The sequence below is a fragment of the Thalassophryne amazonica genome, chromosome 9 (genome assembly GCF_902500255.1).
Source record: "Thalassophryne amazonica chromosome 9, fThaAma1.1, whole genome shotgun sequence".
In the NCBI taxonomy this organism is placed as follows: Eukaryota; Metazoa; Chordata; class Actinopteri; order Batrachoidiformes; family Batrachoididae; genus Thalassophryne; species Thalassophryne amazonica.
Window position 1 is genome coordinate 36,903,494 of NC_047111.1, and position 27,891 is coordinate 36,931,384.

General features: G+C 41.0%; 1 protein-coding gene across 2 annotated transcripts in view; it reads right to left on the reverse strand.

The window, feature by feature from the left end:
• Positions 1 to 13,638: 13,638 nt before the first annotated feature.
• Positions 13,639 to 27,891, reverse strand: part of fgfr4 (fibroblast growth factor receptor 4) — a 56,658-nt gene continuing 42,405 nt past the window's right edge. Inside the window, exons 16-21 of one of the 2 annotated variants that reach the window (XM_034177875.1) lie at positions 26,311 to 26,501; positions 24,537 to 24,659; positions 21,656 to 21,726; positions 20,282 to 20,419; positions 19,438 to 19,543; positions 13,639 to 18,039 (exon numbers count right to left, since the gene is read on the reverse strand). In XM_034177875.1, the coding sequence (XP_034033766.1) occupies positions 17,863 to 18,039; positions 19,438 to 19,543; positions 20,282 to 20,419; positions 21,656 to 21,726; positions 24,537 to 24,659; positions 26,311 to 26,501 (806 nt within the window). In that variant the 3' untranslated portion in view covers positions 13,639 to 17,862. The remainder of the gene's footprint in view (positions 18,040 to 19,437; positions 19,544 to 20,281; positions 20,420 to 21,655; positions 21,727 to 24,536; positions 24,660 to 26,310; positions 26,502 to 27,891) is intronic. The other variant, XM_034177876.1, reaches the window with a different exon arrangement.

Sequence of the window (27,891 nt, forward strand, 5' to 3'; positions counted from 1 at the left end):
GGTAGGCACCGGCCAATCCCGCACAGCTGCAGCCTTCTCTGGGTCCATCTTAATCTCTCCCTCTGTGATCACGAATCCGAGGAATGATACTGTGGGTTTGTGGAACTCACATTTTTCGGCTTTAACAAAAAGATTGTTTTGCAGCAAAGTTTGCAGTACGGTGCGGACGTGGCGCATGTGGGATTCCAGATCGGGGGAAAAAATCAGGATATCATCAAGATAAACAAAAACAAATTTATTCAGATACTCATGCAGCATGTCATTAACCAGATTTTGGAACACCACTGGGGCATTAGTGAGACCAAAAGGCATGCCCAGGTACTCGTAGTGTCCTGAGGGCGTATTAAAAGCGGTCTTCCATTCATCACCTTGCTTTATACGAACCAAATGGTATGCGTTGCGAAGGTCGAGTTTTGTGAAAATCTTTGCTCCTTCTAGGAGCTCAAAAGCAGATGAGATGAGTGGCAGCGGATATCGGTTCTTTACCGTGATGTCGTTTAGCCCCCGGTAATCAATACACGGGCGAAGGGATTTATCCTTCTTTTCTACAAAAAAGAATCCCGCTCCTGCAGGTGACGATGATGGTCTAATTAAGCCTGCGGCCAGAGATTCTTGAATGTACTCATTCATGGCATTGCGTTCAGGAGCCGACAGAGAATAGAGCTTACCTCGGGGTGGGCTAGCCCCGGGGAGTAGTTCTATTGCACAATCGTATTCCCGGTGAGGTGGTAAAGACTTAGCTTTGCTTTTACTAAACACTGGTGCCAAGTCATGATAGGATGATGGCACCCCCACTAGGTCCAGATTGGAAGTAGATTGAGCACTAGTAGGTTCAGACAGACATGAATCGTAACAAGCAGGCCCCCAGGAAATAATTTCTCCCCTAGCCCAGTCAAAATTGGGACCATGTTTCTGTAACCAGGGATGCCCCAAAATAGCCGGGTGAGTCATTTAATCAAAAACGTGAAAACTGATTAATTCAGAGTGGTTTTCAGAAATTATCATCTGAACTGACTGCGTGCAATGGGTAATGCACCCCACTTTATGACCATCAACGGCGCGCACCACCAGAGGGCGTGAGAGCTCATATAATTTAAGATGTAAAGACTCGACCAGAGAAAACAAAATCAAGTTTGCATCTGAACCAGAATCCACAAATGCAGGCACAGATACTGATGAATGGTCCAAAATTAATTTAGCCAAAATCACATTTTGTGCTGAGGAAGGAGAAATTGTGTTTTGACTCACCCGAATCTCGGCTTGTGGCCGCATGGTGGCACCCCTGGCTTGACAATAGGTTATCATGTGACCGTAACGCCCACAGTAAAAACAAAGTCCTTTTTCATGGCGTCGCTGCTTCACAGCGGAGGAGAGACATGTGCGACTCAATTGTACTGGCTTCTCAGGGCTGCAGTGTGGAGATTCTGAGCAGACATGGCTGTAGGAAGATGAGTGGACAGGAGGTCTTGCAGCACGTCGAGCAGGAAGCCGGACGGCACGGCGAGGAAGGTCCTGTAGACCAGGGGTAGGCAACCTGTTCCAGAAAGAGCCATGAGGGTGCAGGTTTTCTTTGCAGCCACTGACTCCACCAGGTGATTTCACTGATTAATATCACTTTGAGCAGATGGAATCAGTTAATCAGTGAAATCACCTGGTGGAGTCAGTGGCTGCAAAGAAAACCTGCACCCTCATGGCTCTTTCTGGAACAGGCTGCCTACCCCTGCTGTAGACGTTGGTCAGTCTGTATGGCGAGTGCGATGAGCTGGTCGAGGTCCCCAGGCAATTCAACGGCCACCAACTGGTCCTGAATGTTTTTGGCAAGCCCCTGAAGAAAAACATCATAGAGTGCCGCGGAATTCCAATCACTTTTGGCTGCCAGGATGCGGAAGTCCACTGCATAGTCGGCGACTCGGCATTCCCCCTGCCTCAGCCTCATAAGGGCATGGGCTGCTTCTCGCCCCGGAGAGGTGTGCTGGAAAATCGATCGCAATGTAGCTGTAAAAGTCGGAAGAGAGGCACAGGTTGCAGATCGGCGACCCCACTCCGCTGTTGCCCACGCCAATGCACGACCGGTCAGGTGAGTGATCACGTAAGCTATCTTCGCCCTGTCGGACAGGAACTTATATGACATGAGCTCAAAAATCAATTCACACTGTGTAATGAAAGGTGTGACGTCACCGGACTCGCCTGAAAAGCGTTCAGGGGGTGACAGCAGATTACAGTATTCATGTTCAGGTACGGAGGTCGATGCAGAAATTGATGGACCTGAAGGAGGCACACTGGTGCTGCCGGTAGCTGGAACAGTAGAAGCCTGATGATCAAACATAGACAGTAGTTGACCCATCTGGGTGCTCACCGACTCCATGAATGAGTTCTGGCGTTTAGCGAGGTCACTAAACCGGGAAGAGAGTGCGGTGAAGCGATCTTTTTGGGTTTATGGACCAGGATTTGGAAACACTGCAGTATGTAAAAGTAAGCAAGAAGACTCAGATTTTAAGTTTTCATTCAGTAATTAGTTACAGTAGCACCCGTATCTCTAATAACAGCAGTATTTCTAATATCAAGCAGATGGTCTACAATTTAGTCATCAACATCAACCAATGGGAAATGTCAAAATCATTTAAAGATGTCAACTTTGACTCACCTCTCGGCTACTTTCAGTCACTGACCAAAACTCTACCTCCTCCGCCACCAGTTGGTCCCTGTTTGATGCTGGAGTAGGCTCTGACCATGCCTTCTTCAGATGACAGGATTCAAGGTCAACATACCCCAACTCTGTCAGGATCGGGACAGAGACTGTCCTCTCATTTGTAAAATATTTGGAATAAATGTTTAACAGTCTAGTCTCCTGAGTGTTAACGGTAGAACTGTGATTACATAGGAATTTTGAACACCAGTCTTTTAAAAATTTCCTCAATTTTGAAATTGAAATGGACATCTTAGCCAAAAATCAGTAATGGGAGGCAGGCCTAAAAAGAATGAACCTGGACTATGTGCAATAAGTTGATATAGTATGTCCTGAAACTTTTAGCAGTTCTTATTCCTTTAAAACATAAGTGAAATATGATTTACCCATAGTTATATATTTAACAATTCAAACTTTTTAACCTTTTGAAACTGCAACATATCTTATGAACTTTGTCAATACATTACATTATTTGTCCGGGTTACACTGGGAAGGTTGTTGATTGGTTTCAGAAGTGTTATAACCTGTAGACTTTCAAAAGCCTCCTTGGATTTGGGCTGATATGATGCTTGGCAGAGTGGATCTAAAATATTTACTCTGATTGACTCACTTTCTGTTGGAACTTTTGATGTTGTAAAGACAACAATAGAATGATGAGACAAGACATTGTCCATTTATTTAACCGCTGGGAAACATTTTTCAAGCAGCTTTTTTTAAGGATCAAAGCAACTAATCTCATCCTTTTTATTAAAATTCACATCTGATGATCCAATGACTACAGACAGGGACTTACTGGAAACCCCTCTACTGTCTGCTCTTATTTCTCAGCATCAGCAGCAGTTTATTTGAGCTCGCAGAGACGCTGCAGAAGAATCACACAAGCACAGATAAAACAACTCTGCTTCCATGTTTATGCCAACAGGACATAGGCTGCTGCCTGCAAAACTTTCATTTCCACCATCTTTTGTTCGTGCATTCGTAAATTCCCAGACACAGATAGACTGTTATCAGTCCGACCCCAGAGAGAGAGAGAGAGAGAGAGAGAGACGCACACGGATGGACTGGGTGATGTACATTTGTTGTACATGACACACAAGCACACAGACCACACAGCATGCACACAGACAATAAAACACACACACACACACACACACACACACACACAATCAGGTGTACACACTCTTCAAAAGCCCTGCCATCGCTTTCCTCTGCTTGACCTTTGACCTCCATCTTTTCATTCTTCCGTCACCTCATCTCACCCACTCTGTCTCTGTCTTTCATCTCTGTTCGTTTTTCTTACACTCCCTGTGTCAACATTCTTCCACAGGAGTTTATCTTTGTATATTCTTAAATATAAATGCTAACACTGTCTGATGGGAAGGTTTTTCCTCAATAAAAGTAATAAAACTGTTTTTTTCTGTGAACTACAAGGCTTTATATCTAAAAGCACACATTTAACTGCAGGTTACAAACAAAACTTTATGAAAAGGTACCACAGACATGTTTTATATAAAAATTTACTATTTTCTAGGTTGCACTTAAAAAATACTTTCTAATTCTTTTCTAAGAGTCCTCTGAAGTAAAATGGAGCAGATGTTACTGCATGAACTCACACATGGCGCTGCGTGCCTTTACTAAACACAGCTGATCCATAAACAGCAGAGATTTGAACTTCACCCTTTAGCTTTCATTACATCATATTTTGATAAGTGCTCTGTTCACACGTTACAGATCTGGGGCCCTATCTTGACAATTTATAGTGCACGGTCTACAGCACATAGTGAAAATGCCTTTGGGGCATGTCCAGCTCTACATCGCTATTTACACAGAGTGTTATCTGAGCTGAAAGTAAAATACAGTGTACAGAAGAGTTGTATTTACTCTTTTAATTAGTCATGGGTGTGTTATGGGCATAACATGAATCAAATTGTCATTAATACCTGGTGCACTGGTTTCCAATACACACGATTGGTCAGTGCGTTTGCTATGTACAAACATTAATCACCATAAAGATAAAGAGAAAAGCTGCACAGTTAATGGCCCCTTCACACATAACACGATTGAGGCCGAATGGCGCACGAAGGAGGATTCAAATGGCACTCATGGGAAATCTGAGCCGCACTCAAACACCTCGTACAGCAGTCGCCACATCCAGTTGGGCATGGAACATTCACTTTTTATTCGCATGCCACTTGCGCCGGAAACCCATTCGAACGGCGGGCAAAATAAGGTTGCACTGCCATCTGATCGTGTTTGCAGCATTAGCACGGCATGTTGTACGCAGGTTGGACATATCGTGCCACGGCTGAGGAGCTGCACAAACTCATCGGCCATGTTGAACTGTGGCCAAATGACGCGATCAAGGCAGTCTTCACACCAGCGGTTGAATGTCATTGAATGCCGGATGAATGGCCCTTTGACCCACTCTCGGCCAGAGTCCAGGTGCCACCCATGAACATCTCCCACCACTTGCGGGGCACTTAGAAAAGGCGGGGCCATTCACACTGCCAGCACGAAAATAGTGAGCAGGCGACCACTTTCGAACTGGCTGTGTGAATGGCCCCACATTTTCTAAGTGCTCCCCCCCGACATCAGGAGCCTATGGTCAAGGTGCGGCAGTGCGGCTGAGGTTGCAGACGGTGGCAACAGTGCAGCGTGATCGCAGTCAGCAAGACGCACACACCTGGATGGCAGTCATGTCCATAATGGCACAGCTGACAGATGTGTAATACCATGACATATCGAAAACCCACTGTTGTGAAAGTGTAGTGACACGGACCCACAACAGGGGGCGTAAATGAACGGACAATGAAAGAGTCAAATATGAACACTTTACTGTTGTGAAAAGCACAACCAAACACAGCAGATTACAGAATATGTACAATAGTCAATGAGCAAAGGTGACGTGTGGGCAGGCTTGAGGATAGAGGACGTCTGTCCTGAGAAGAACCGGAACCACACAATTTCCTCCGCCACCGAACCTGGAGAATACTGGAGCCGCCAAATCCCGAACACCCCAGGTGGCCACTGTCTCCGCGTGTCGGATCTGGTACTGCTGGCGAGGAGCAGAGACAATCAGATGTGGGTGTGTGAACACCCAGTAACAACAACGGTGGGAATTCCACCTCCACCTCTAACACACACTCGTGCAGTGTCTGAGTAACCACTTATCTGGAAATGCAGGCTGAGAAGGTTACCTCCTAAGGTAGACGATATCTTGGCAATGAGGTGGAGATGACGTCCGGTCTTTATGGAGTGGGATGATGAAGTGTAGATGGGTGACAGCTGTCAAGAGATAATGAGTGACAGCTGTCACCCCCGGCTGTGTCGGTGGCGGCAGCGCCCTCTCGTGCCTGAAGCCCGCACTTCAGGCAGGGCGCCCTCTGGTGGTGGGCCAGCAGTACCTCGTCTTCTGGCGGCCCACACAACACCCACACCACCACAACAGAGATGCAAATAAGAACCCAGCCCAGCTGTGTGTCACGGCACCAGTGCGCCAGCCGACCAGACAGGCATGTCACGTAACACGTGATTGCAACGTCCACGGTCCATCTGTCATGTCACAGTTTGACTGACAGCCTCACAGACACATCAGCGTGAAGAGCTCAACTGCCCCACAGGATGGAGCCGTGAGCCCATCTATGTGAGCGCATTGCTGCAATGGAAAGGTGGGTGTGTCACGTGTCAATCATGTATTGACTAACATGGTCACACCTGCACGCACACATTACAGTTATGCGTTTGTCAGGGGACCGTGATTGACATGTAATCACGCCATGGGTTGGATGACATTCGAAATCACCCGGGGAGGGGCCTGACCATCATCCACGGCCAGTGCTGCAGTCCTGCAGCTTGCACCATGCCACATCGCAGCCACGGCTTCAGTGCAACGCAAAGCTGGGGGACACATATTGTCACATGTGCTCTGATCACCCATGTGTCAGGCACGGTGCTGCATGCGTGTCCGCAAACAATAGCGACATGAGGAAAAATATAAACAAACTGTATTGCCCCAACCACGTCTTGGCATGCATGGTGATGAGGTGCAGTCAAAGCTGCACCTGACCACCATGTGATCGCTATGCACAGCTGGGGGACACATATTGTGCCATGTAGAATATACCTAACAAGACACCACCCCCAGGTGCGTGCATCGGTGCAACCAGTGCACTGGTCATCAGCACACACTGAAGCACTGGTGACCGCGTGACACACCAAGCCAGTTGATGTGTTCATGGTATCAGCGCATCAGGTCATTCATGTAAAATATAAAAGGAAGAAAAACTCATCCATGTCAGTTCATTACTTCCTTGTGTATGTCCAGGAGGAGGGTAATTCTTGTATTGGTGGCTCTTTATAACAGGAATTAAATATTAAAAAGTGTTTTTGTGGATTTTGTGTGTGTGTGTGTGTGTGTGTGTATGTGTTTTTTTTACAGTGAGAACAGAATCATGGCCAGTACTTTTAAACAGTACATTCATTATTCTTATGATGTTCTGTGCACTCACAGTATTTTGTGATGTCACATTTCCATTGATTTCTGCACAGCATAAATAATATGTCCAGCGTGTAATCGCTGCTGGTCCTGTCTGACCATAATGTACGTCCTTGCACTGTGTTTCGGCGATGGTTTCATGCATGCTGGTGTACGCGTGCACGAGACTGTCACCGCAGCATCATTCATGCCTGTCCAATTGTGTGTCCCTCCTGGAGCAGCTGGAATTTTTTGGCATTCGCCAGTTGTTTTTTTTTTTTTTTTTCACTCTTTTTCAGCTGGTTCATGGTTCTTCGCCCAACTTTTTTGTGTTATCTGTGAAGGTGCCATAAAATAAGATGATTGGAAATGAAATGAAGAGCCTCTTCAGCCACAGACTGCTCCTTCCCAAGTGCAGGACCAACAGACTGAAAAACTCCCTTTTATTTGTCCCTCAGGCCATCAGACTGTACAACTACTCACTCAGGTGGAGGAGGAGTAACAGGAAGACAGAGGACGGGAAAGAGAGGAACAGTAGTGGCCAGTAAACCAGTAGCGAGCAGTGTTTCTGGTATTTATATTTGTGTATTTACATTTACATTTGCAAACTGTTTTTAACTTTCACTTTTGATACTCTGTGTGCTTCTTACCCTGTGTGCTGCTAGACAATGGTACTGGAACCTCAGTTTCCCTGGGGGGAGTCTTCCAAAGGGAGTTCTATATAATCTGATATAATCTAATAGAAAACAAAAGTTACACATCTTAAAATAATCAATTCAATTCAGTTTGAATTTATTTTCATTTATATAGCGCAAAATCACAACAGGGTTGCCTCAAGGTGCTTCACACATGTAACGTCTAACCTTACCAACCCCCAGAGCAACAGTGGTAAGGAAAAACTCCCTCTGAGGAAGAAACCTCAAGCAGACCAGACTCAAAGGGGTGACATTTTCTATGGCTTGGTTTTTCTATGTAATTTTATTGAGTGTATTGGCGGTGCTGTTTGGTTTTTAATTGTTATGAATATATCTGTGTTGTGTTTTGTAGTGAGGTTTTACGTGTGAGATTTTCTTTTGATTGAGGACCCCAGGAATTGTAGCCACTACTTAGACAGAAGCCAGTGGGGATCCTAATAAATAAACAAATAAATAAACTATACTGGTCCATATGTCTCTGTAGAATACAAGTCTTTCTGACTCGATATCAGGGTATTCACGTTGAGTCAATGAAGCACATCTTTTTTTCCACAAGTAAACAAATTATGTGTTCATGCTCTTTATTTTGAAGTTCTTGTACCTTGGAATATCCTCTTAGATCATCTCTCCATAAAATCCATTATATCTGCAAATTACATTTCCCTTTTCATTGTCATTCAAAGTGCCGTCAGTCCACTCAGTCGCGATTCACTATAGGACCTATATAGCACTTGTAAGTGTAGACTTTCTACCAGATTGTCTTGTTTGCCTTCTGGTTTGTCACTGACTGCCTGCTGGTAACAAATCACTGTTTTTGACAGTTTGTTAACTGCATGACCTTTGCCTTTCCTTTTGTATTTTGACTTTGGTCATCCACAAATGGCCTGTTGGCTAATCATTTGACACTGAAACTGTCTTTGCTAAGCTGAATTTATGCGTATGGCTGCCAGACATAGGACATGTCCACATCAAGTGTAAAGTCCAGACCAGAGGTGATTTTAGACTTCCAGTTTTAGGGGTGCTTAGCACATTTTTAAAATTTTTAGTATATAGATGTCCAGAAATACAATTTCCCATGATTTCAGAGTGAAAACATTGCTTGTAAAAGCTGCATTCATTGTCAAAATGATAAAAAAAAAAGCATATTAGCAATGCATAATGGCCCATACATAAAACTCTTGCATTCTGGTGCAGTTTATGTAACAAATAATTTAATCTCCTAATGTGGTGAGGGCAAATAGTAATTGCAATTTAGGAGCAGGTCTGAAATATTCAGAGGCTGAGTACAGTATATTATCCTTCTTTTTATATTATGAGCCTATAGTTATTGAAGATTTTTTATTTCATCTTAGATTATTATGTCATAGTACTTAGTACAGGACACTCACCCTGCTATCACTTTTCAATTACATTTAGACAGTTTTAGGCATTACATAGATTGTGTTTTAGTTTTGGCTATTCATTTATTTATTCTACAAACTGATGTCTTGGTTTTTCTGGCAGCACACACATCCACGTTGTAAGTCATAAAAATACAGTAGTTGCAGTTGTTATGATCAGTGAGGTTTAGTGCCCTGTGCAGGAGCACCTGGTTTAGCACAGCGACAGCAGCACTCCACTATAAGGCTGGATGGAGAACACAGTTGGTATTACCCCTGGCAAAAATTATGGAATCACCGGCCTCGGAGGATGTTCATTCAGTTGTTTAATTTTGTAGAAAAAAGCAGATCACAGACATGACACAAAACTAAAGTCATTTCAAATGGCAACTTTCTGGCTTTAAGAAACACTATAAGAAATCAGGAAAAAAAATTGTGGCATTAACAGTCAGTAACGGTTACTTTTTTAGACCAAGCAGAGGGGAAAAAAAATGGACTCACTCAATTCTGAGGAATAAATTATGGAATCACCCTGTAAATTTTCATCCCCAAAACTAACACCTGCATCAAATCAGATTTGCGCATTAGTCTGCATCTAAAAAGGAGTGATCACCACTTGGAGAGCTGTTGCACCAAGTGGACTGACATGAATCATGGCTCCAACACGAGAGATGTCAATTGAAACAAAGGAGAGGATTATCAAACTCTTAAAAGAGGGTAAATCATCACACAATGTTGCAAAAGATGTTGGTTGTTCACAGTCAGCTGTGTCTAAACTCTGGACCAAATACAAACAACATGGGAAGGTTGTTAAAGGCAAACATACTGGTAGACCAAGGAAGACATCAAAGCGTCAAGACAGAAAACTTAAAGCAATATGTCTCAAAAATCGAAAATGCACAACAAAACAAATGAGGAATGAATAGGAGGAAACTGGAGTCAACGTCTGTGACCGAACTGTAAGAAACCGCCTAAAGGAAATGGGATTTACATACAGAAAAGCTAAACAAGGTTACAATAGGCTAAGGAAAAGCAGTCGTGGACTGTGGATGACTGGATGAAAGTCATATTCAGTGATGAATCTCGAATCTGCATTGGGCAAGGTGAAGATGCTGGAACTTTTGTTTGGTGCCGTTCCAATGAGGTTTATAAAGATGACTGCCTGAAGAGAACATGTAAATTTCCACAGTCATTGATGATATGGGGCTGCATGTCAGGTAAAGGCACTGGGGAGATGGCTGTCATTACATCATCAATAAATGCACAAGTCTACGTTGATATTTTGGACACTTTTCTTATCCCATCAATTGAAAGGATGTTTGGGGATGATGAAATCATTTTTCAAGATGATAATGCATCTTGCCATAGAGCAAAAACTGTGAAAACATTCCTTGCAAAAAGACACATAGGGTCAATGTCATGGCCTGCAAATAGTCCGGATTTTAATCCAATTCAAAATCTTTGGTGGAAGTTGAAGAAAATGGTACATGACAAGGCTCCAACCTGCAAAGCTGATCTGGCAACAGCAATCAGAGAAAGTTGGAGCCAGATTGATGAAGAGTACTGTTTGTCACTCATTAAGTCCATGCCTCAGAGACTGCAAGCTGTTATAAAAGCCAGAGGTGGTACAACAAAATACTAGTGATGTGTTGGAGCGTTCTTTTGTTTTTCATGATTCCATAATTTTTTCCTCAGAATTGAGTGATTCCATATTTTTTTCCCTCTGCTTGGTCTAAAAAAGTAACCGTCACTGACTGCCACAATTTTTTTTTTCCTGATTTCTTATAGTGTTTCTTAAAGCCAGAAAGTTAACATTTAAAATGACTTTAGTTTTGTGTCATGTCTGTGATCTGCTTTTTTCTACAAAATTAAACAACTGAATGAACATCCTCCGAGGCCGGTGATTCCATTATTTTTGCCAGGGGTTGTATACTGCACATAAATGGGTTCAGGATAAGAAATATATGAATATGAATTATTTATTGAATTAGCAGCAAAGCATATAAAGGACAGACAAGATCTAATGAAGTCCTTAAAAGTAATAAGAATAAAAATGTGTGACTTAAAAGTCAGAATTCATACCACCAGTAACACAAGTAAGACATCTCCACAGTCTGATGCACATATTCAATTTACCCTTAGCTTCGCTTTCCATCCTTTGCTATTCTCAATGTCCATATCTACTATCACATAAAGTCTACAGAGTGCACAAACCTCACCTGAAGCTTTTTTGCTTTTGAAAAAAATGCTCTGATATCCATCACTGCACTGCAGGCTTGCCACTTTTTGCCAACAAATAAAAATACAAAATGAGTTTTATGATTTATGCCTTTTTAGCAGGAATTTAAATTATTCACTTATTATCATGCTGTGCATTAAACGTTGTGGTAAAGTTTACTGTCTTAATTCTGAAATGCTTAGTTAAGGACCTTAACTAAGCATTTAAGGTCAGATCTGTGTACCTGGTATTTGACGTAGGAGAGTGATTTGTTCATGGAAGCTACACAGATTGAAGGGCGAGCACCATTTAGTAGCTGACGAGGATTTAGTTGAAAAAAAAAAGACAACACTGAATCAATCTTACATTTGACCACGCACAGCGCGCACTAATCTGTAGGGCGCTGAGGTCTGTGGATCAAAATCTGTTGATGGTTCCACGCACCTGTTTTTCAACCAGAGGAGAGCGATCCTTCCAGGCTGTTGCTCCCAGGCTTTGGAACAGTTTCCCGCTCTCTCTGCGCTCGCTGGTCTCTGTTGACACTTTTAAAAGCCAACTTAAGACTTTCTTTTTTACACAAGCTTTTGCTTCGTTTTTTGGGCTGCTATGCTATGTTTTTAAAAGTCTCAGCCATTGTGTGGTGTATTGTGTTGTCGTTTTTTTTTTGGGGGGGGGGTTATGTTGTGAAGCACCTTGTGGCTCTTGTCTGTGAAAGGTGCTATACAAATAAAGCTTACTTACTTACTTAACTTACTTACTAGAGCAATATACTGTGTTTTGCGATTTTGTTTAGCCAGGTGAGTAAAATAAGCACTTTTCAGAAAGTTGCACTTGCTTTTCACATTCAGAGACATAAACTGTGAATAAATACCTTGCAAAAATCACTTGACAGCGCGGCTGCGCGAGGTTACCACCAGCGCTCACAGGACAGCGCCTCTGCTAAATGAGCGCCACCCGCAGCAGCACCATGCGACACAAACACATGCCAGAGCAGAGAGATGAATGTAGGCGCGCTTCGTGGATTGAACCATTTGCCCAAGAAGGGGTGATGATCAAATTACTGTGTTCTCGTAATACATATTTTGGCATATGCTTGAAATAGGTTGTCTAAAAAATAGTAGTATAGAAGCATATATATAAATATTTTTAGGGGTGCTTAAAATATATTTAGGGGTGCTTGAGCGACCCTAAAAATAGGCTAACGCCGCCCCCGCTCCAGACATCTTCACATCACTACATATCCAGTCCCTGATTGGTCATCATGGCGCAACAAGATGAAAAAGTTCAGATTTTTCAACTTGGGGAGGAGGGTGACGCGATGCGATATCACGCCACAAACCGCCAATCGCTCAAAATTGCTTCATTCGCATCCATCGCATTGCGTTGTGTGGCTTGAATTATTGTGGCGCCACAACGCGTCCTTCCATAAGAATTACATGCCAACCTGTCACCACCGTCACTCGGGTCACGTGCGGTGTGAACGTGGCATAACAGCAGCTTTTCAACTTTTATTATTCTTGCGTTGGGTTCTTCCCCGCGTGAATAGCTTCACAGACAGGCTACGGATGGTATGCATGAAAGCTAAAGAACAGAGAAGCTACTGTTTTTTAACAAAACAGAAAAAACTTCCAAACCATTCTGATACTTCTTCATCTGGCTGTTATTCAGGTTCTGGTGTATTTCAATTCAATTCAGTTTATTTATACAGCACCAAAGCACATCAAAAGTCACCGTAATACACCATACACAGACAAGGTATCAACCTTACCCACCCCATGAGCAAACACATTGTTGACAGTGGCAAGGAAAAACTCCATTTGGCATTTTTTTATTATTATTATTGTAGGAAGAAACCTTAAGCAGACCAGACTCATATGCTTTGGTTAAAAACAATACTACCACATGTAGTTTTCACACTGACAGTTGGCCTGAAAGGACAATCCAAAGTTGAAGACCAGAGTCCCAGCCAAACAGTCCGCACTAGATAACTGGTGATTGCATCAATGCCAGATCAGTTGCAGTCAGCACATTTCACAAATATCACCTCAGCCATACAGAAAAAGACAGGTGTTAACCAATTTCCCAGGACCACACCACAACCGTACATCTGTCAATCCTCAGTTTCAACCATGCTACTTCAACACACCTGTCTCATGCGAACACACAGGCAACAACACACGGTGTTCTGGTGTTATTTTAAATTATACTTTATTTTATATCAAAAACAGAACAATAAACAAATAAATTAGATATTTGTAAAATAATTCTCTTGAGGAAATGTTTAAGGACACTGTGGTTGTGTACAGCTGGTATGTGGGGAAAGCACGGGAATGTCATGATTCGAGAGGAAATAACTTGAATTCATTGCTCACAAAAGCTTTCATAGGTTTTTCACACAAGAGGATGATTGGACACAAATATTTTTGAATGAAATGCAAACCTTTTGAATATTTGAGTTCAACTGCTTTAAGCATTGTTTTACTGCTGTGCTGCTGCGTGTTGGCACCATTTGAACTGACATGCAGATATGTGTGTGTCTGCTGGAAACCAATGACTCACAGGATCTGAATTATAAAAGTAAACATAGTAATAAAAATGCTGATGGTGAATTTATATGTATTTATATATTTTTAAGTTTACATAATGCAGAATGATCTACATGACATGTTTTCAGGGAGGTGCTGTCGGGTGAAGGCCATATCAGCTAAACGAGCCAGAAAAAAGTGTGCATACATACACACAAAAAAGTCCAAACTGAATGTGCAGTGTAAAAATCAGGCATCACAGAGATACAGAGATTGGAATTAAAAGTCATTATAAAAGACAAAGATGGGTAAAGATTTAGCAGTGACACAACACAAATGCAGCTGAAACACAGCCCGATGAAAATACATGCACATCTGCTGTGTGTGATGCGTGTCTGACAAGACGCACCCATGATGTGTTCCAAGAATTATTGTCTTACTGTCACAGTGGAGTGTTCATCCTAATAATAATAACAGGGCAGGTCCTGAATCTATCAGTGGTTAGATTCAGGACCTACAAAGGGGGAATTATCTCAAAGCGGTCCCAGGTGGTGGACGTAAATCAAATTCACCATTTGTATTTTAAAAATAATGTTTGAAGATACATGCAGGGGTTGCATAAGAGAAGAGGAGGATATATTTTCATAATAAGACAATAATTTTGCACACAAGCCCACACTATGCACACACTGCCTTCGAACTCCCCATGGCCTGTGTAGTCACGCCCAATAAAGCCTGCAAAGGCTTCATTGTCCAGCCGGCCTGCGGACCCCTCACCAGCAGACTGGGCTGGGTGAAGGGTTCCAGCCACCCCCCCTTACTTGAAATCAATCACACAGGCTTTCGGGAGCCTTACTCTCTTTGGCAGTGATAGTGGGTTTGGACGAGTCCACGCTGTCTGTTATAGTTGCATCACATAAAACCCTGGATGAAACTGTGTTCTTCTCATGTGGTCTGGGTTCAAACTTTAACACATACACAAGGAAGGTTTTCAAGAATTTTAAAATGACTAAAAAGATTTTGTGATTTTTTTTTTTTAATCCAACAAGCAAGAAGAGATAACTTTCTTGATGCATTCAGTGTTTTCTAATTCTGCAGAACCAACTTGACTGAACAGTGAAAAAAACGGGGCACTTATCACAAAAAAGGTCCATTCTGTTGGGGATATTAGCAAAGAACCAATCTGCTATAAAATTTTCAGGCACTATGAATGCCAAATGGACCACATTTTCAGTAATTCTATAAAATTCTCCCTATCGCAAATAGGCAAAATTAACCCAGAATGCATTGTGTCATTAACATCCAGTGCCTTTTTATCAGTCGGCCAAACTTCAGATCATGCTCACAAAATGAAAAGTTTCACTGTGCAACAGCGCCTGCCAATTCTCACAGCTAATGGATAATAATTAGCACTGCTAACTGCTATGCTAACCTGCCTATTGGCTGTGGTTGGACAAACGAAAGAATCAAAATAAACAGATGTGATGCTGGCAATCAGCTGTTTAGTCTCTGTCATGTCAAACTTGGAATATCGAAGACAATGAAGCCGCATGAATCCTGAAGCAGCTGTGTGTCACTTCTCCTGAAGCAGATGTCTCTCTTCACAATGTCGACAACAAATGGAAGAATCAAGAAACAAAAATGTGACGTGACAATCCGATGTTAACTGACCGTTTATAGCACAACAAAAAATATTTTGTGCGATAAATAGCTGTTAATTAATATTTTGTTCTTGCCTCCAGGGAATTTGCTGGCTTCTATGCAGGATTACTTCAAGTGTGACAAACCAATTTTCACTGAACCTGATGAAAACTTTGGGCTTGTTGTGGAAGTCAAAATAATTAAATGGGAGGAGCCAAGATATATTAAAAAACAAACAAACAAACAAAAAACTTAGTTCCAGATTGTGTTTTAGGTCTTGGCAGAAAAATTCGCTCCAGTGAGTGAACTTCCCTCATAGGCAATGTTGCCACAGTTACTTTGAAAAGTTACTTTATTAGTTACTTGATACAGTTACTTTATACCGTTACTTCATTAACAGCTGCAGACAACTTGTCAACAGCTGCTGAAGCTGCAGCTGCTGAATGTAAGTAATAAAGCAACTAGTAATCTTACTTGGTTATTTTTAAGACTGAGTACTCAGGAAACTAACTATTAATTACTTTGCCTATTAGTTAAGGCCCCCTGACACTTGCACAACTTTGATGCACGCACTTGCACACGTCGTCATGACGATCCCACCCGCTGTGATCCCAGCTGGACACTATGCTTTGTTCCACCGGCTGCCATGCGCTGAGTACTGGATGCTACGTATATAAAATAACTATTTTATAGCCGAATAATCATTTTCTCTGCAAGTTGGCTGCTGAAAACAGCACTAATCACTTCCTGAAACACAGAGGACCGCTGCAGCAGTCCGAACGAGCTGGAGAAAGCATTTGGAGCCATCTAAAAAGATCATTATTTGTCATGTTTACATTGTCATGGCTTGGTAAAACAGTTGCATGTTCTTTCCTTCTTGTGTGCAGCTGTAAAAGTATGTTTGTGACAGATTTAACATCTCATATTCGTTCAGACGAGCTGCGCTCTGATGCGACCCGCTGATGCAACCCGCTGATGCAATCATTCGCTCTGTTCACTTCTTCTTTACTCCACTTGACGAGCTGCACGTAGTGTTGGCGAGCAGATCGCACCACGTTGCATGACATTTATGCGTGAAAGATTTTTAGAACATTTCAAAATTCTCTTTGCGCAATTGCACACGCTGACAACCCTCTCGTATTCAGTCTGCACTCGTTAAAGAAGAGTTTATTCTCCTGCACAACACAGGCTGTGTAAGTGTGTGTATCAAAGTCGTGCAAGTGTCAGTGGGCCTTTACTCTGCTGATTACTCAATCTTAAGAGTAACCTAGTTAGATTACTAGTTACCTTGTTAGTTACATTACTTATTAGCTGCAAGTTCTTTGCAGCTGCTAATAAAGTAACTGTATAAAGTGACTTCATAAAGTAACTGGCAACACTGGTTATAGGTTACAACTGCGTTACACATTGTAGCTTAGAAGATTTTTTTTTGGGGGGGGGGGTAAATACATTTCACATACATTAAAAAGTACAAACATCAGACATCTTGGTGTATTTTGAAATTAAATCTGGACATGCTGGCAGTGTGATGGCTGTGAAACTCATGCTTATATCATCTCTTGTTTTGCCTGCTGTTACCTTCATCTTTGTGTCATTTCCAATAATTTATACAAGGCAGTCATTCTTCTTTTGTTGATATGTACATATATTTTTATATTTTAATATATTCACAGAAAATCAGGCACTTTGACTTTAGCATGGGGAAATCCTGAGATTTAAGACTGTTCTTCTTTTTTATTTTTAAATAAACAACAAAAAAGTAAAATAATCTTATATAGTGAGATTTATATTTAACAATCAGTTTCTTTTTTTTCTTCTATCATATCAAAATAAATCCTTTTTTGTTAAAAATGTCTTTCTCTCCAAGGTGTGAAGCCCTGGTTCTGTGTTGAGCAGATCACAGTCCTTGAGAAAGGATGATTTGAGTACCGGGGTCTCTTCTGTTCTGTTGTGTTTTCGTGCCACAGTTTTCAATTGGTACAGCTGTTCTGGGGCACAGTACCAGAACCAACCAAAGTACGGCGTTCCGCCGGTCCACTTTTCTTCTGCTCCTTCATGTGCACACAGTCAAACATTTCCCCGCAATGTTCTGCTGTGTAACAAAGTATTTATGGGAGTGTGTGTGCATGTACAGGAATACATGCGGGGAACAAACAGTCCACCGTGATGTTTCTCCATCGGTGTGGCTTTATGTCCATGTCTGCATGTATGTAGGTGCGTGTGGTTTTCGTTGCATGTGTGCGTCTATCGGAGTGCGGCCTTCATATTTATTTGCGAGCGCACGTCTTGGTAACTCAGGAGGCAGGGGTCAGTGGACAAGGCATCATGGGTAAAGACTGAGTCATTGTCAGAGGAGCAGCAGCTGGACGTGTCTTCACACGATGGGGAGTACTGTTCGAAAGGTGTGGACAGGTCCAGGTACTGAGGAGACACAGGAGACGGTGGTTAGACAAACGGTCTATAGGTGAGACTTTCAACAAGAGAAAAGCAAAATTCAGCACAAAACCTAACAAAAATAGAATGGGCACTTTTGATTTTTGACATGGACTCACGCAAATAAATTCTTTGTGACTGTGAGATCGTAATAAATGGTTCTGTGCAGTCTTGACATTTGATCATGAACCCTTGACTAATAATTCCACCATGTTGAATCCATATTCACTCCAAATTGTCTGAGTTAAATATTTATGGCCTTGAGTTTGTCCTTTCAAGGTCATCCAAGGTCACAGATCATGTGACCAATAGAATGGTAATATATGACTTTATAATAGTGTTTTACATGTTTCGATTCCTCAAAACAACCATTCATTCATTCAATATTTCCAGCTCACGAGCTGGTGCTGCTGCACGAGGTGTAAAAAAAAAAGTGCAAAAGTGACAAATCTAACACATTCTCACGCCCAGCTCATCACATTTTTAAATGTCGGTCGGTGCCCCTTTGTGTCACAAAGTGGAGCACGGGGAAATGTGTTTTAGTCACAACAGCGTCATTTCTCTGTAACAGACAGAACTACAGTGCTGCACTCGTAGCGCGCAAACCTCTGCCATCACTAGTTTCCAATTCCACAATTTTTTAACTTGGAAAAAATTTTCAGGGTCAAAGTCCTGTTAGAAGTGGCTTTTCATAAGCTAAAAATAATTATAAAAAAAATATAGATCACAAGGGCTTTTCAAAGTCAAAAAGAATCAAATATCTGCTAAATCCACAATACGGATCAGATGTGGATCAAACATTGTCAGTCGATAAAGGACACCGTCCTACATAAGACTCTCATACAGTGGGGCCAAAAAGTATTTAGTCAGTCCCTGATTGTGCAATTTCTCCTACTTAGAAAGATGAGATAGGTCTGTAATTTTCAACATAGGTACACTTCAATTGTGAGAGACAAAATGAGAAAAAAAAATCCAGGAAATCATATTGTACAATTTTTAAAGAATTTATTTGTAAATTATGGTGGTATATGGAAGAAATTTTAGAAAGTTATGATTTTTTGGAAATTTGTTCAATGTTAAGGATGTTTCCAATTTTCCAAGATTTTTCCTGACTTTGCCCAAGTCACAAACAGACAGACAAACAAACAAACAGGCGCGAAAACATAACCTAAATATCTGGTTTACTCCCACGTCATCAGGGAGCATTCATCTATGTCTGGGTTATGGTTATGGTTAGTGTTAGTGTTTCACCATGCTTCACATAGTGATGCAAAGTGGCTACCAAAACTGGTCACATATTGAAGATCGATCATAATGAACATTTCGTCTCAAAATGCAATGGGTTCGGTGTGAGACTGCACTGACAAATCACCATTTGAAGCTCACCTCATCAGAGATGGACAGCAGGACTCTGTCCAGCTCCTCAACCAGCTGTTTGAACGTTGGCCTCTGGGTGGGAACAGCATGCCAGCACTCACGCATCATCATGTAGCTACAGCAAAAACAAAAAAAAATCAGAACGCAATCAAAATCCATGTTTTACATTCCACATGAATGGTTTATTAACATTAAAGTTACAAATGTCTGAAAATGTGATTTAAAAATATGGATTTCACAGATTCACGAGGATCCAACCAAAAAGGCAAAGTATTGAACATGAACATGATTCAGTTTTAATGAATTTGCTCATTGTTCTTTTAATTGAGTAGCTAATATTAGCAAACAGCTAGCTAGCACATGTGGCAAACTTACAGCATTTTCAGCATATTTACAGAGAATGCGGGCTTGATAATCACATCAGATTTGGCAAAATCAGTTCTATGAAACTTTTACAGTTAAACATGGTTGGTGTTCTACTTCAAATGTAGCAATTCTGTGACTATGCATTAGAAATATACCTTTGAACATGACAGATCTTTCTGATCACCTCAGTGTCTATGATGCATTTTACCTATAAATCTATTCTTCGGTTTATTTTGCTTATAGATAAATGTTTCCAGTAAGCCAGTCTAATCGTAAAAAGGACCAATAATGTTCTTGATAATTCAAATAATCAATACTTATTTTCAGAATGGTTCAAGACTAGCCTTTCTACAATAACTTGATGCATTATAGTGTTTCACAATATGATTCACTTACATACTTATACTGTTAAAAAAGTCTATTTTAAAACATTTGGCAAAGGTTAGCATGTCTGCTAACAGCAGAAAGTGTCTAACAGAAAGCTTACAGTTCATGCGTGCAGTTTGAAGGTTTGTCCATGCGATGTCCTTCCTTTAGCAGTTTGAAGAGCTCCTCAACTGGAATACCAGGGTATGGTGAACCACCCAACGTGAAGATCTCCCACATCAAGACGCCAAATGACCACCTGAAGATGGACCAAGGCAGAAGGAAGGTCAGTTTGTCACATGGACATGTAACAGGGGAACACTGAGCTGATGAGTTTGTATATGGTGTAGGTTGCTTTATTTTGTGTAGACCATATGAAGAGTTTATTTCCAAAATGAGATAAACACCATTTCTGAAAAATCAGATTACGATTGTCAGTCTTATGCAAGGCACTAGATAAAGAGAAGGTCCCAAGTTTGCTTCCGATCTGGTCTTTTCTGTGTGGAGTTTGCATGCTCACCCCCTGTTTGCTTGGGGTCCTTCCAGGTGAGTTGCTTTTGTCCCACTTCCAAAGACGTGCAGGTTTGATGAACTGGACACTTTAAATTGACTGTAGATGTGAGTGAGAGTGAATGTGTTTGTCTATATGAAGGCCCTGCAACAGATTGCTGGTCTCTCCAGGGTGGACCTCTCCTCTTGCCCCAATCAGCAGGTTCATAAAACCAATGGAGGGTTGTTCATGTTAACATCGGTGTGGAGGGAACAGTTTCAGCCCTGTCTATCTGCTTATTAGTTTGAGTTTCAACATAATATCTCAAAAAGACATGAATGGATTTCAGTTAAATTTGGCAGAGATGTTGAGCTGCTGGGTCAAGGAAGAGTGGACTGGAAGATAAGCTGTATGATGATCAAGGGTCATTTTTAAATTATGTTATTATAATTCTCCGACTGATGTCCATATTATTTGTAGTTTAGCGACCCCACTTGTGTTTTAACTGAGTTAAGTTCAGATAAAGAGCTGCCGCGCCTTCGTGGGATTATACACTGTTGGTGTCAATGAAATGTGACTTTCATGCATTTCACCAAGGCTGTACATTAACGGTCAAAACTGACTCAAATCTGTTGTTTTTCCCAGCGAGAAGTGTAAACAAGCAAAATCCGATTCGTTTTTCTACACTGTCATGTTTAGTCATTGGGCCCCTCCAGGGCCAATGACTTTAAAATCAGATTCCCCACATCACCACTAATACACAATCTGAGGGACATTCCATAATTACTGAAGTGCAGAAAAGCACCTCCAAATTGTAGGTTTCATCCCACATACTGGATGCCATTGTCTTTTCACTGCTGCAAAATAATAATGATTTTGAACGCCAAGAACCAGTGGTTTAGTACGATGCCATGGGGGCATTGTTTTGCACTTTTTGGGGTGTAATCTCATCATAGCTGTGTCCTCCTACAGCAGAGACATTTGAGTGTGAGAAGTTGGACTTACACGTCACTCTGGTGGGTGTAGACTCTATCGAACAAGGCTTCGGGTGCCATCCACTTCACTGGAAGTCGCCCCTGCAGAACAAAAGATGGAAACACAGCCATTAGAGTCCCGCCTTTTGTTTCCATGGTGACTCTCCCACTTCATCAGCCAGGCAAGCAACCAAATACATTTTTTTCATCTTTCTGTAAACCTTTTACATTTTATTCCATTTTTTCTTCTTTTTCTCTGTCTTCTCTTGTCCATCACAGTCTCATCAATCCTGCTGCCAATCAGGTGACAACATCAGACTTAAGGAGCAGTAAAGCTGAGGAGCAGACGTGTTTACATAATCGACATATTACACATTAATTAAGCTGTCTGGTATTTTCTGCCAATTAGTAGTTACGTTAGTCTGTAACATTTCAGGTCAAGAAAGCATCTTCATATTGTATGGTTTGGCCAAACAATGCACCAAAATTGAAATAATATTGAGTTCAATGGCTGATTTATTGAATTCACAGTGACATAAACAGAGAAAAGCAGCGTAATTAAAGAGCTAGCACAAGAAAATGTTTGCCATGTTTGCATAAAACGTTGCTGATGATCAACTGATCTATAAATGAATAAATTCCTTTCACATTTTACAATTTGAAAACACTTGGAAAAATACTAATCACCAACTATTTTGATAACCACGTCATCATTTTGACTCATTCATCAAGGAAAACATTTTATAGGTTATAGGTTTTCAAATATGTTTTTGTTTGTTTCTTTCTTTCACTTTTTTAAAAATGGAATATATTAGTGTTTTTCACCGCTGGACAGACAAAACAGTTCATTTAAAAACAATATCTTTGTATATTAGAAATTGCACATTTTAAAACTGCATTATCTGGTCCATCATAAACTTAGTCAAATCACTGGTGTAAAACATTGTTAGTCATTATTGAATTATTACCATATTACTTTAAAATTAAAATATTGTAATAAGATTAATGTGAAACACTGTAAAAATTCTTGAAGGTACTTTCTTTGAACCTGACAGGAACATCATTCATGGGCATCAGAATATATTTACTCCAAGAAATCCACTCTCCATATGACTGCAGTAACCACTGATCTCTGTCCAGTAGACTGTGTGACGTTATCATGGTTTTTAAATTAGTTAGTAGCATGCTACAGTAAATTATATGCTAATCTTGCATTAGCTATAAAAAAATTCTGTGAAGTTCAAAGTTTTTTACTCTGTAGAGTAAACAAAATTATGAGCTACCAAAAACATGCCAGTAAAGTCGCTACCTAACTTGCTGTTCACCACGGTTAACGTTATTATGGGGGAGGTGATGGTCTAGTAGTTAAGGTGTTGGGCTTGAGTCCAGAAGATCATGGGTTCAAATCCCCACCTGACTGGAAAATCACTAAGGGCCCTTGGGCAAGGCCTTTAATCCCCTATTACTCCCGGTGTGTAGTGAGCGCCTTGTATGGCAGCACCCTGACATCGGGGTGAATGTGAGGCATAATTGTAAAGCGCTTTGAGCGTCTGATGCAGATGGAAAAGTGCTATATAAATGCAGTCCATTTACCATTTACCATTTATTACTGACAAGGACATGGTTGAGATCATTGTAAATTTATTATCCAAGCTGTTTACAGTATTAACATTTAATGACATGCTGGAGCATAATTCGTTGTAGAAAACCAAGCCTTTTGAGATACATTCCAACTTTAGGAATTACACATGGTTTCAAGTAGCCAAGTAAGGTGAGTCAGGTCAAGAGGACTTGTTTAGTTCCTTGAATGTTTCACTCTTCATCAAACAAAGTTTCATTAAGTGATATGGTCGCTGAAGCAAAATTTATTTAAAATCTAATTGGCTATTTTGTTCTGGCTGCAGTTACTACGGTTTCTTTATACGTTGAGATTATTTAAAATATGCTCTGAGTCAAAGTGAATGATTGTCCCTTTTGTGCGGGTGATCCTTTAAGCCATATTTTCTGGAGTATAAGTTGCACCGGAGTATAAGTCACATTTGGAACTCTGCATCTGCATTTGGAACTCACCTTTTAATACAGCATTTCCCTGGGAGCAAGTTTAACCAGGGAGAGGAGCCTGTGTACACCACAGCATATACTGTTACTTAACATAAGAACTTTTAACTTCCAAAAATAGGATAGATGCACAACATAGTGAAAGATATTTAATGCAGTTTTGACAACAGAAAACATCAGATGGGTGTGGATGGAAAATTTAATATTTGCAGCAAGCCTTTAACTTGCGGTATGTACCAAAAGTACATTTAAATTCCAAAAATAAGATGAACAAATAAAGATGTGATGGACACGATACTGGAACACACATTGCTGATGTACAGCATGGGAAACACTAAAATAAAAATGTGTTCATTTTATTTTTATCAGCTCTTTAATTTTGGATTTTTGTGCACTTGTATTCCTGAGTTGCTTTTGTTTTGTGCATTGATTCCTGGGAAAGCTGTATATGAAAGGTTAATATTATTGCTAATGAGTGCATGATTTATTTTATCTATTCCGTTTTTTTTTTGGGGGGGGGGGGGGGGGTATAAGTCACAAGACCTCCAAAACTAGTAAAGTGACTGCAAGTTTTACTTCAGAAAATGCAGCATATTACATATTATAGCATTTACTTTTGCAGGAATGTAACAGGTTACATGGACACTGAACTCTTTGTTGAACAGAAGCAAATGACTGAAAAATCCAGGAAATATTGCTTTTCCGCAGAACTGCTATCAGACGACAAGTGAACATTTCAGCTGTGGAAAAAGAAAGTAATAAGTCTACTCTGTCCACTGGAAAGTTTAAAGACAGCAAAATAATTCATGGAAATACAAGGCACTGGAATTGCACCGCTGGTGAGTGTCACTCACGTTGGTGGTTTTCTTATAGTAGTCAATCTGATGGACTCCCCTGGCCAGGCCAAAGTCTGCGATCTTCATCACATTGTCATCTGTCACCAAAACATTTCTGGCTGCCAAATCTCGGTGGATGCACTGCAATGAGAGAAAGAAGAAATGACTGACTGACAAACACGAGCACGCCCATCATTGCAATTTATAGTGAGTGTCCACATGACATCATGAGTAAAAAGCAGAACTCAGATTTCATTCATTTTAAACTAAACTAATCTAACTAAAATGAGCCATAACCTGAAAAAACTATTAAAGCTTTAATTTTCTGTATTCTAAATGATATGTCCCAGTCTGTGGTTTGGGGCAATCATGTCAAAACACAACGTTTGGGTGGATAAAAATGATTTGCCTCTGATTTTCTCCAAAATAAAAAAAACTGAGACATCTAAAGTCAACACACAGTGTCTCTTTTTAGTGAACACAACAAAATTAAAACATCTTTATATAGAAACCTGGGAGTTTGACAAGGGGGGGGAAAAAATCAAGACTTTGGGGGCAAAAAAGAAAGAAACTGTTTGCCCACATTGAATGGATGTCATTAAGTTTATTTTGGTTTTCTTTCGAAATAGACGTGGGATTTGTGGGGACGTGCAAACTGAAGCAGCCATGGTTTGTGGGTCTGCCCGTAATGGAAGGGTATTTTCAGGCTCCTGCATTCTTAGGAGGCCGTAGAACCAGAAACCCGATGCCTACACCCAGACGCCGGCTCGGCTGCCTGTTTGCTAACAGATTTATGGCAGCGCTAAAAAGGACAAAATACTTCAACGGACAGACGGACAGACAGATGAACAGACGAATGGGTGGATTGATGGAGAATGTAAACGACACTGAATCTGACAGGACTGAAGAGGAGTCCATGCTGGGACAATGAAGGGAACGGACAGAATGGGTGGAGGCAGAAATAAGAATGAAAGACGAAAAATGGAAAAGCATAGGACAGGGTAAAGGAAAAGTCCAGTCTTCTCACTTACTCTGTCTCATGTCAGAAATAAAAGCAATACTATGTAATCATGACTCTGTCTTGGAGTAGAATAAGTGTACACATTATTTTTTTGACCTCATAAATGATCAGTTTCACACCAACTGAGCTGCTGAGCCCATCTGCTCGACAAAATTTTTACTTTTAAATATTAAAATGTTAAGTCTAATTAAATTCATGGTCTTGAAAAAAGACATTTTTAATAGGTCTCGGCCCCAGCTCCTTCAAAGACTCATTTTAGACTCTGTCTCAACCACTCCGAACTCCCAAATTCTTTTTCTTGACTCACACCCGACCCATTAGGGTTTTGGTCTTGACTTGGACTTCATACCGGTGGTCTTGTTTCATCCGTACAGGAAGGCAAAGACATTCAGTGCTGTCCATGTAAGACCAACTCAGAGGTGAAGGTCAAAACCCACATAAAAAGTCAACGAATTACATTATAGAATTGAATGTTTTCGACACTGACAGAAAAACAAAACAAAAAACAAATACTGGCCTCCTCGTGTAATTTTGGGCTAGCGAAATTGTTGTTTTGTTGTTGGATTAAAAACTCAGAATTCTAAACTGTCATCTTTTTTTGAGTGGTGAAACCAATAATGGTTGCCCATTATTAGCCTAGTGGGGGTATAATCACTCTGAATGTACCATTTAGTTTGAAAAAATTAACTATGTTCATGATTGCTTAGTACACCAAGCTGCATCTACACTTTCACTGCTACAAGGGGTTTGTACTGTGTAGAGGGAACACACCCTTTTGGAGGCCAGGTATTCCATCCCTCTGGCCACTTGGTAGGCACAGGACAGCAAATCTTTGAAGGTGAGCTGCTCCTCCGGCACCTTGGTCACATCAAAGGTGTAGTCCATACCTGGGGGTCGTCGAGCCCGTAGATACTCCCTCAGACTGCCTTTGGAGGCGTATTCCACCAGCACGTACAAGGGGCCTTTTGGGAGTGGTAGACAAACAGGAAGAAGGGTTGGTTCTATCATTATTACAGCCTGGAGGTTTGGAACCAATAGCTGGTTTGTTAAAATTTACATTAAAAAGGGGACTGTAGGAAAATAAAGGAAAGACATTGTTTTCACAACAAAATAAAAGGATGTATGTTAACGGGCAGGAAGTCACCCTTTCAACATCATGCTAATCATCCCTTCAAGGTACCAAAACCAGAACAATCAGCCTATGATACAGACTCACCCACGAGTGAACATGCTAATGTCAACCATGATGTCACTATCAACTTAAATGTCTTATTGAAACAATAGGGATGTGAATTGTACAACAACTCACGATTCAATTCGATTCCGATTCTTGGGGTGACGATTCGATTCAGAATCGATTTTCGATTCAAAGAGCTCTGAGAAATAGTTATATTACTTAAAAAATGTTTATGTTTAAGAAAATGCAGCTTTACAAGGTTAATCAAGTGATTCTAGATGTAAATTTACTTATCTGCTTTGCTCGTTCGGAGTTGGCTGGCAGTTTAGCGAAGCGCTGGTCAGTAGTCAGCAGAGACCGCTGCTCCCCTCTTTTAGCTCCGGGTGATAGCGAAGCATGTGGGCTTGCGGATTTGAAGTGTTTCCGAAGTACTTGACTTTCATTTTGCAGATTCTGCACACTACATAAGTCATGTCAAGCTCCTTCTTACGCAGCAAATAATAAAATCCAAAATGCGCCCAAACATTTGCCTTCAGCAAAGACGGTGCTGGCTGAATTAGCTCTTCGTCCGCTAAGCTACAGCCACTGAACTCTGCAGAGCACGAGTGTTTGAAGCACGCCGGACCCCCACCCCCTCGCGGGGACGCTGTAGTACGGAAGCCGTTGCCTGACAAACAGTACACGCAGCGAGTAAGCAAGATTATGTTTAAAAAATGCTTTTAAAAAAATCGATTCTTGGACATTTTGGATCAATTCAGAATCGTAATAAATAAGAATCACGATTCGGACCTGAATCGATTTTTTCCGACACCCCTATGAAACAAACATTTAAAGGTATGAAAGGACAATATGCAGCTACGGCTCGATACACAATAACTACCGGTCACTCAGAGAGTACCTTAGATTAAATTAGCTAGAACTTTATTAATCCCTTGGGAAGACTCCCTCGGGGAAACTGGGGTTCCAGCAGCATTATATAGCAGTACACAACATAATATGCAAGTGAAGGCATAGTTTAATCAAACAACAAATCACATGGAAGTCAACAGGCCACATTATAAAACTATGACAGGCCTTACCAGTCACTTAAGTGCAGAGTGTAATTTTGGAACATGTAAGTAAAGCCATAAGAAAATTTCTTTTGAAGATTGTCAGCCGAAGGTTTTTCACTATCT